The sequence below is a fragment of the Lipotes vexillifer genome, unplaced genomic scaffold (assembly GCF_000442215.2).
Source record: "Lipotes vexillifer unplaced genomic scaffold, Lipotes_vexillifer_v1.1 scaffold729, whole genome shotgun sequence".
Lineage (NCBI taxonomy): Eukaryota > Metazoa > Chordata > Mammalia > Artiodactyla > Lipotidae > Lipotes > Lipotes vexillifer.
This window is the reverse complement of record NW_006780914.1, coordinates 223,916-235,057: the sequence shown is the minus strand read 5'-3', so window position 1 is coordinate 235,057 and position 11,142 is coordinate 223,916. Positions and strand designations below refer to the sequence as shown.

Genomic DNA, 11,142 nt, shown 5'->3' with positions numbered 1-11,142 from the left:
ATTCCTGCTAGGATATCAGGAAAAAATTAGCAGTCTAATATCCAGAAGACAGAAAAATTCCAGGGAGGTGAACTGGTAATTTGGAGTCACTTTTCTCTGGTGTAGAGAATATGGGAAGTGTTTCTGAAACCCTCATATGAGGCTTGTAAAACATCTTATACTACTTTTTGGGACCCCAAAGGGTAGCACTATAGGAATAAAGGTAAACTTGAAATAAACCAGCTTTTTTATAATCTCTAGCAAAGCTTTTAATAATCTGAAGTTGCCAGAAAAATCTCATTTATTGTGTTTTGTTTAGGGAGCTCTTGGATTGTTGGACCTGCTAGGTACCTAATAGAAGCCAATAATAGTCCTTTTTTGTAGGAAGACCACATCATCTTTGGTCTCAAATTATTTTTATAAATATATTTTTAAATGTCCAGCATCCAAATAAAGATAGCCAGGTACACCTGAAGCAAGAAGCATGCATGAGAACCAACAGAAACAATAATCAGCAGAAACAGACCCATAGGCCTCCAACTATTGGAATTATTATATACACTGGCTAAAACGTGCTTAATATTTTCAAAGAGATAAGATCGCAAATATCAGCAGAGAATGACATTTAAATATAAATATGACCTATTATATTTGATAAAAATAATAAAAGTTTTTAACTTAAAAAATAAAATAATTAACAATTATTGAATGGGTTTAACAGAAATTTTGAATCAGGTAAAAAGAGAAAGCGAGTGACTTGGAAAATAGGTGAGAAGTCTGTTTCTAGAATAAAGTAAAAAGGTACAATATGGAGCAAAAATCAAAGAGAGCAGACAATACAGAGAGGTAAGAGGTACATAGGATAAATAGTGAGAAGGTCAATCATGTTTCATTCAAATTCAAAATAAAAGGAGACAAAAATGGAACAGAAATGATATCTAAAGATAATATCTCAGAATTTCTAAAAACTGAGGAATTATAATCAATAAAAAAATTGGAATGCACAGTTAATTCACCCTCCAGATTAATGAGAGAAAAAACAGAAAGGACAAGGAGAGAAAACACAACTAATATCAATAATAATAAAGGAGATAGTGTTACAGATACTATAGGTATTAAAATCATCACAAAGCAATGTAATGAACAATATTTTGCAAATAAATATGAAAATATATGACCATATGGTATGATAGATGAAATATAAAAATTTTTATGAAAAGCAAAATCATTTACCAAACGAAAAGGGAAAATTTGAAGAGTTTTTTAACTATTGATAAAATAGAAACTGTAATTTAAAGCCTTCCATAAGAGTAAATTCCAAGGCAAGTTTTTGTTCTCTACCAAACAATTAAGTGATAGATAAAACCACTGTTTCACAAACACCTTCAGATAATAACAAATAAATAGGAAATGGTTTGCAACCTTTTTAGAAAGCCATCACAAACTTAATGTCAAAAGCTGACAAAGACATTGCAGAAAAGACAGTTTGCTGGACATTCTCTGTAATAATCATAGATGCAAAAATTCTGCATAAAATATAACATTAGTAAGCCAACAACATATAAAATTGGTATTGAATCACATCCATTTGGATTTATTATCAAAAAGCAAATTTAGTTTAACATTCAAAAATCAATTTCTTAATTCATCTCAGCAAAAGAATAAGGGAGAAAATTCATTTAATAATCTCAATTAAATGCAGAAAAAGCTTTAGGGAGAATTTATGTATGGCAAAAACTGGAAAATTGGTAAAAGAAGTAAAATTCCACAATCTGTTAAAATATATCTATTCAAAAATCTGTAGAAAATGTCACATTGATGATGGAATTTGGAAGACTTTCTTTTTGAGACTGGGAACTGGAAAAGGATGCCTAGTCTAGTCATTCTGAAGCAACATTTTACTGGATGTCTTAAGTGCAGTAAGGGGAGAAAAGTATTAAAAGATATAAAAATATAAAATCATTTTCAGATGATATGTTTGCATACATAGATAACCCCAAAGAATCTCCAGATAATTAACTAGAATTCACAGGAAGATTTAGCAAGGTTGTTGAATATAAGCTATACATACAAAATTCAATTCTTTCTAGAAACCAGCAATAAGAGTTAGCAAATAAAACTTTAGAATTATACCATTTTAATAAGATAAAATATAACATATCTAGAAATAACTCTTAAGAAAATTGTGCAAGTGCTCTATGCAGAAAACCACAAAACATTGCAGACCAAAATAAAAAGGAAATAAACCACACTTATGAATGTGAGTATCGTATACATATCAATTTTTTGCAAGTTGACCTACAGATTCAATGCAATCTTTGTCAAAAGCCAATAGTTTTTAAATAACCTCACAAGCTAATTATAAAATTAATATGGAAATGCAAAGGGTCAAGTATTGTTAAAGTATTCTTTTTTTAAAAATTAATTTATTTGTTCATTTTTGGCTGTGTTGGGTCTTTGTTGCTGCACGTGGGCTTCCTCTACTTGTGGCGAGTGGAGGCTTCTCTTGTTGCGGAGCACGGGCTCTAGGCACACAGGCTTCAGTCGTTGTGGCTAGCGGGCTCTAGAGCGCAGGCTCAGTAGTTCTGGCGCACGGGCTTAGCTGCTCCACGGCATGTGGGATCTTCCCAGACCAGGGCTCGAACCCATGTCCCCTGCATTGGCAGGTGGATTCTTAACCACTGCACCACCAGGGAAGCCCCTGTTAAAGTGTTCTTGAAGAAGAAAAAAGTGCAAAGACATATGCTTCTGGATATCAAGTCTTATGAAATGGTAGTAGTGTAAACAGTGTCATTAGTGTAAGGGTGACAAAAAAGTCAGTAAAAAACAAAAACAAAAACAGGGCTTCCCTGGTGGTGCAGTGGTTGAGGGTCCGCCTGCCGATGCAGGGGACGCGGGTTCGTGTCCAGGAGGATCACACATGCCGCGGAGCGGCTGGGCCCATGAGCCATGGCCGCTGGGCCTGCGTGTCTGGAGGACACGCACAGGCTGCGTGTCCAGAGCCTGTGCTCCGCAACAGGAGAGGCCACAGCAGTGAGAGGCCAGCGTACCGCAAAAAAACAAAACAAAACAGAGTTATGGAACTTATTACATTTATTATGACTTTGGTACTGCTGGACAGTGTGAAAATAATTTTTTTTTTCTGGGTTTCATGTTTTTAATTGAAGAATAGTTGATTTACAATATTGTGTTAGTTTCAGGTATACAGGATAGTGTTTCATTTTTTTTTTTTTTTACAGATTATATTCCGTGATAAGTTATTACAAGATATTGGGTATAATTCCCTGTGCTATACAGTAAACCCCTGTTGCTTATCTGTTTGATGTATTAATCCCATACTCCTAATTTGTCCCTCCCCCTGCTCTCCCCTTTGGTAACCATAAATTTGTTTTCTATGTCTGTGTGTCTGTTTCTGTTTTGTATATACATTTATTTGTATTATATTTTAGATTCCACATATAAGTAATATCGTATAGTATTTGTTTTTCTTTGACTTATTTCACTATGCATAATATTCTCTAGATCCATCCATGTTGCTGCAAATGGCAATATTTCATTTTTTATGGCTAAATAATATTCCATTCACATCTTCTTAATCCAGTTGTCTGCTGATGGGCATTTGGGTTGCTTCCATGTCATGGCTGTTGTACATAGTACTGCTATGAACACTGGGGAGCATGTAACTTTTCATATTGGTGTTTTCATTTATTCCAGATATACACCCAGGAGTGGAATTGCTGGATCATATGGTAGTTCTATTTTTAGTTTTTTAAGGACCCTCCATACTGTTTTCCATAGTGTCTGCACAAATTTACATTCCTGCCAACAATGTACGAGGGCTCCCTTTTCTTAACATTTGTTATTTGTAGACTTTCTGATAAGTGGTTCTGTGTCCATCAACTGAAAACTCGAAATGAAATTAAAAGGTCTCTAACTCCCATAAAACACAGAAATTCTTTTACTATGGTGTGTATAAATGTGAAAGGAAAAGCAATAAACGTATTACAAGATATTATTTTAAAAAATCTTTATAACATAACATTTTTCTTCAGTGTGCATGAAAAACCATAAGCCAAATTCAAACATTAAGATGTCTGATTATATTAAAATTGAGAACTTCATTAAAGAACACTTTATGAAAGCTAACAGCAAGGCAAAACAGGAAAAGAGATAAGTAAGCACTATACATCAGTAATAAAGAAAAATACAACTTAATTTTAAAAAATCAGGGCTTCCCTGGTGGCGCAGTGGTTGAGGGTCCGCCTGCCGATGCAGGGGACACGGGTTCGTGCCCCAGTCCGGGAGGATCCCACATGCCGCGGAGCGGCTGCGCCCGTGAGCCATGGCCGCTGAGCCTGCGCGTCCGGAGCCTGTGCTCCGCAACGGGAGAGGCCACAGTGGTGAGAGGCCCGCGTACCGCAAATAAATAATAAATAAATAAATACATACATACAGACTTGAACAGACATTTTACAGAAGAAAAATTCCAACTAGGCAATGGAAAGTTCTTAAAATCTTCAGTGAGCAGAAACATGTAAATTAAAACCCCAATGAAACAGCACATGCCTACCAGAATGACGAAAATTAGAAAGCCTTACAAGACCATTTATTGGAGAGGATGTAGAATAACAGAAATATTCACATGTTGTTCGTAGGGGGTAAATTGGTACAACCTCTTTGGCAAATTATTTAGGATTATTTATTAAAATTGAAGATATTCATATTCTTTAACACAGCAATTCTACTCCTAGGTATAAAACCAACAGATATTCCTTCACATATGCATTGATGTGTGTGTTCAAGAATGTTCATAGTATTAACACATATTAACCCCAAATTTGAAACAACATATATCCACCAACAGGAGAATGGATAAATAAGTTGTAGTATGTTCATTCAATAAAATACTATATAGCAATGAATGATTACAAATGAATGACTACATTTACACCTGACAATGTGGTTTAATATCACAAATATACTGATAATTGAAAGAAGCCAGATACAAATATGAGTCAATTTATATATATTTCCAAAATGAGCTAATCTAAAATATATTGTTTTAGAGGCATCCGTAGAAGGTAAAGAATAGCAAGAGCAAAAAAGAAAAAAAAAATTAAAAGTAAACATGGTTCTTAGTTTTATAGAAAAGTAAGAAGCTAGTTACTGGGTTAAGGGCACACTGGGAGTTTCTAGGTTCTATTTCCTGACATGGGTGTGGTAGCTAAGTGGCTATTTGCTTTATATTCATTAATTAATCTTTAGTTTTATGTTTTATGATCTTTTCTGCATGTAGGTTTTATATTTTACAATAAAAAGAAAATTAGAAAGTCATATCTGCTCTCCCCACCCTTCTTGAAATCAAAAGAATGAATGGCCTAAGCAGACCAAGCTGCCCTGCCCCTTCCATCTGATAAAAGGGAAATGACATGCCTGAATCAAGGGCTGCTTGTAATAATAAATATCTTTTGCTTCTTCCTGATTCCTGAGCAGTCTTCTTGGTTTGATTTTACTTCAGAAGCAGATTGGAGAAAATGATGGCTCTAAACCTGAAACACCCTAGTCTTGGAACTCTATGTTGAGTTCATATAGGAGGAAATTGTAAAGATCTCCAAAATTATTGGACTTTTTGGGGGGTTATATTTAGAAGACTGTCCTTCCTTACTAAAATTCCACAAGCTAAGTGGATAATGGAATGTAGAGGAAATGGTTAGCATACCCTCACCACTGTCACAATCAAATCATACACATGCTTCCCTGGATTCCAGGGAGTTCTAAGGAAGTCATCTAAGTTGTCCTTTGTCTTTCCTTATATGCTGTATCCCCTCCCCTGTAATGTACCTGCCCAGTGTCTTCATGCCCTGCTAACACCTCACTAGCTGTTATCGTGTTCTGATACATACTAGAACTAAATCAAGTAACTGAAACTTAATCCATACCATCAGACCCAAGTATTTATCTTCGTTATACTGAATCTATTGCTGATCTCTCTCAAGAGTTCATTATGTTGTAGGAAGTTTCTTGTACCCCAACCCAAAGCATTGCAATCTTACTTGGCAGCAAGATTTTATATCTAACTGCAGTCCTGAATATTCTGAGCTTCCTAACCTCTTTCCTTCCTATGGCTCCCCTGGGTTATAGACCCCATAGTGGTAATGCACCCAGAACTTGCATCTTCTCTGGTGCCCCAAGGCTCTACAGATACAGTTGGCCATCCGTATCTGCGGACGTGGAACTCTTGGGCACAGAGGGACGACTGTGCTGCGCTATTTTATATATGGGACTTGAGCATCCTCAGATTTTGGTGTCTGTGTGGGAGGGTAGGAGATTGGGGGGGAACCAATACCCCATGGATACCAATGGACAAGTGTATACAGAAACTCTTAAATCATAGCTACATGTTTCGTGTCACTCTGGCCCAACTTGTTCCAGCAGAAGCAGCGTGCGATTTTTCCAGTTAGTGAGTCTAGCACCAAATCCTACACATTATTATCCAGAATGAGAGTGAATGATCACACTCACCTAAAAGGTCCTAAATGACTTGGCTTCATTTCCTCCAATGCACTTTCTCACGCAATACACCAGCTAACCTGGATTCTTTGAATACTCCATGTGCACACAGATACCTTCTTGACTCACTACGTTGCTCACATCCTTCACATCTCTGCTCAATTCTCACCTCCTCAGTGGGAAATTCCCCAACCAAACTACTTAAAAGTGCAACCTAACACACTCACTAGGCATTCACTGTTCCTTATTCTACTTAATTTTTCTCTACAGCACTTATTATTATCTGACATACTGTATTTTTACTTGTTTATTATGTCTTTCTGCCACTAGGATGTAATTTCCACTATGATAAGGATTTTTGCTCTATTTTCCTTTTTCACTTACATATTCTTAGCACAAAGAACTGTGATGGACCCATAATAAACTGATCACATGTAAATGTGTTAAATTAATGAAACATAATTTGCATGAGGAATTGAGGAATTAATACCAGAAAAACTCATCTTTTAAAAAATAGCATTTATCTTATTTTCAATTCAAATTTTGAGTCACTTTCAAAGGATTTTATAGGAGATTTTGTTTTACATAAGTGTTGCTGACCTGATTATATTTAATTTGTGATTCTTGGGTGCTTTTCTTCTCAGGTTTAGGCATTAAAGAACCCTTGGGACATATAGATTTCTATCCAAATGGAGGGAAAAAGCAACCTGGCTGTCCTAAATCAATTTTTTCAGGTATACCAATAGTATTTTAGAATAAATTGTGCATGAGTCAAAATAATGAAAAAAAATCAGTTTACTTTTTTCCCTTATTAATCTGGGGGCAAGATTTTTTTTTATCACCATTGCTCATGATTCAGGAGTTATTGGTGGAAAATGGTTTAATGTGATCCTTCTCGGTTCATAAATGTTACCAGTAGACATCCCATTTGGTTATGAGTGAAACCTATTACATTGTAGTCTCAACAGTTTTAGTTTATCATTTTAAACATTAGGAGAAGTTATAAGTCAATGAAGAAGCATGTATAGCAAAGTTATATAACACAAGTTTGGCTTCAGGATTTAATTTTTACCATTACCATAGTATTGTACAAACACAGATTTATGAACTTCTGCACTTGGTTATTCTGTACCTAAATAGCTGAGCAACATCTCCAGGTGTGGAATTTGGCTCACTTCAGAGCTATGGCAAAAAAATGTTCTGAGGTCTACAGTGGCAACCAGTCAAGTACCACATCATTAAAGGTCACTGCAACTAGAGAAGTTTGGTTAAAGGGATAGGAATGTGAGAAGTTAGGAAAGGAAAGAGACATGATAAAGTTTTAATGTCACCTTGTTTCACAGTCATCTCCAACACTGAATAGAAATGTTAGGCGTGAGAGTTTAGAAGGGAGATATGTGTACACTAGTTATTAAATATGGTAGCACTGTGTGTAGAGTTTGTTGAATAATTGAAATTAAACATTTTTGCTGTGTTATTACTTTAGAAAAATTTCTAATCTCATGTAAAAGGCATATTACATTTAAGTTTTAAACGGTAACATTTGTTTAGTTGCCTGAGATAAAACTGCATTGTAGTCAGCACTTTGATATTCATACAGTGCACAGCATTAGGTAGAACTTAATATTTAATTTTTTTTCAAACTTACTTGAACTTGGCTTATTACATCTAACTGCTTGACTTTGAACACTTAAGGACTTGAATTTATTAAATGCGACCACCAGAGAGCAGTTTACTTATTCATGGCAGCTTTGGAAACAAGCTGCAATTTTATTTCATTTCCTTGTCATTCATACAAAGATTACAAGACTGGTTCATGTGTGGATTGTGCCGACTTTAAGGAAGAATCATGTCCTAAACTAGGTAAGAGAGATTATCATACTTACTATAGTTCTTTGTGGAAAATGAACAATGTAATTGTGTTAGTATTTTCTGCTGGAAGCTTTCATACTTACTTGTGAATATGCTATTAATATTTTATGGAGAAATTTTCTGTGGAACAGAGAAAATAGTTATTTCCTACTAAATAGTTTTCAGATTCTTAGTGAGAGGAACTTGGTCAACCTCCTTTCTGTGCTCCATGTCGTGTGTGCGTTTGGTGGTCTCATGATGATACTTGTTCTTGATTCACAAAAGGATCTCACTATTTAGCATCCATCTATATTTCCACTAAAGAAAGAAACTTGTGCATTCTTAGTGGTACTGAGTGTTTTGTTTGTTTGTTAGTTTGTATTTTTAAGGGAATTCTTAACAAGTGAAGAGGTGTGAACCATGGTTAGCTTTTCATTTGCCATTAGCAAGTAGATGTGAATCATGCATGGTTCATGCCATCTAAATCAATAAACTTAAGAGCAGTTAAGTGTTGCAACTTTTGATAACTAAAGCCTGCCAGTGGGAAATTATAGAGAAAAAACGAATCCATATAAAAAATAGAATGTTAGAGCTGGAAAGAATCTCAGAGGCTGTTTGTTCAGGGTTTGCCAAAGACAATACCAGACCCCAAGTGTGTCATGGCCATGTAGACATCTGATCAGTATCATGATAGGCTCTACCAGAAATGTTTCCAAAGCCAAGTAACCTCAATGAAATGGGTAGCTATTACAAAGGCTGAATTAAACAGCCTCCTGCGGTTTTCTTTCACAGGAGGTTTATACTAATATACTTAGAGAATTGCTAGAAGAGGCAGGCAATATGCAGGCTTTGCATAACTTATTTCCTCATAGACCCCTTCTGTCCACAAAATATCTTGTGGGATTAGTTTTCTTCAGGCCTCGTGTTGGAGATTGCTTTTCTGGTCCCGTTGCTTTTCCATATAAATGAGGAAATTGTGACCCCGTGTGAACATATGGATTGCTGAAGGGCACAAGTGAAAACGGGAGTTAAATCTCTGAATTTTCAATTCAGTATTCTTTCTACTGCATTCAAATTTAAAATTTGGAGGTAGCAGTGTGGAAATAGACACATACATGAAGTAGGAAGCATATTAAATGTGTGTGTGTGTGTATATTATATATTCTGTATGTACAAATATTGTTTGTATCTGAAATATATATTATACATACAATATATAGTGTACATAGATGCTATCTATAATATATACATTGTATATATAATGTATACATATGCATACTGTATCTGTATGAATGTGTATATAGGATAATTGAAGGCTGTGCTCATGGAGCTAAATTCTGTGTTCAAGTTTTATCTAATCAATTTATTCTGCTGAATTCACTGAAAAGAGTTTCAAGTAAAATTCTGCATTTGTAATAGTAAAAACTTATACAAATAGACTTTAACTATATGGCATATGCAAAGCTCTGATAAGGTTTCCAGGGAGTAGATTTATCTGTGAATCTTGAATTTAAGAGTTGTTATTGTAGCTGAAATAAATAGAATGTGAAATTATTTTTTAAATGATTTTTAATTATAAAAATTCATAAATTATAATAATTATTATAATACATTGATCCTTTAGTTCTTTTAGTGATTTGATATTTTTGTATGCTATTTGATAAAAGTCCAATTACTAATATTCTATTTCTCAAATCTCAGGTTATGAAACTGAGCTATGGAAAGATGTTTTAAAAGAGAGAATAGAGAACAGAACTCTCAGGACCACTGTGTTTTTGGATACTGTTGGCACAAATCCATTCTGTAGTAAGTTAACATTTTTAACAAATGAACCAATGATTAGTTTTATATAGTAATTCATATTTTTATTCAAAATTCAAATCTCAAAATGTACTTTCAAGGAACTTTAAATTTTGTTAGAGCCAGTTATACAAATTCAAATAAGGACTTAATTTTTGAATAAAATGAGCATATGCTTTGGGTAATATTCTTCCAAAAAAATCAAGGTCTTTTTTTTTTTTACCCCCAATTTCCATGATTATTCTTCCCACGTTTAGAGTTATGTCAGCATATAACAGCTTACAGAGTTTAAGACATCTGTCTACACTATTACCACCCTTTCAGAAACTGAAACTAAATTATATAAATACAAAAATATGCAAGTAAATAATAATCTTCCCAATATATTTAGACAAGAGGAAAAAATTTGAAGAACAGAAGAGAATCTCAGAAGTGTATTAACTAATTAGATTTATGAGGAGCTATTTAAAAAAGTAAAATTATTCTGTTTGGAGATCAAGATCTTAAAGTGCTTTATAAATAAAAGCAAATCCTATGATATGAAGAATCTTATGAAATAAGTTTCCAGTCACTGCCATTGATCTTGGTTACTGGGGAATAAATATTTAAAATAGACTCTTATTATTTTAAAATATTTTAGGTCAGTTATTGCAGATGTTTTGCAGTCAAAGTTATTATCAATTTTTAAGATACTCTTTAAACATCTGTGATGTGCCCTGTCATTCAGAATTGGGCTCATCCATTTTTTAATTTAAAATTTTTATTGAATTACATTTAGATTCACATGCAGATATAAGAAATAATGCAGAGGGATCCTGTGTACAATTTATTCAGTTTTCTTCAGTGGTAAAATTTTGTAACACTATAGAATAAATGTAATATCATTACCACATGATATTGATATTGCTAGAATCCATCCATTTTATTTATATTTCCTCACTGGTGTGTGTGTGTGTGTGTGTGTGTGTGTGTGTGTGTGTGTGTGTGTGTGTGTGTTTAGCT

The 11,142-nt window shown here is 34.3% G+C and overlaps 1 protein-coding gene across 1 annotated transcript in view; it reads left to right on the top strand.

The window, feature by feature from the left end:
• The window catches only part of LIPI (lipase I), a 57,591-nt gene that overhangs the window by 16,113 nt on the left and 30,336 nt on the right, over nt 1–11,142 (top strand). The window contains exons 5-7 of the mRNA XM_007454291.1: nt 7,134–7,223; nt 8,290–8,352; nt 10,042–10,146. Coding sequence (XP_007454353.1) covers nt 7,134–7,223; nt 8,290–8,352; nt 10,042–10,146 — 258 coding nt within the window. The remainder of the gene's footprint in view (nt 1–7,133; nt 7,224–8,289; nt 8,353–10,041; nt 10,147–11,142) is intronic.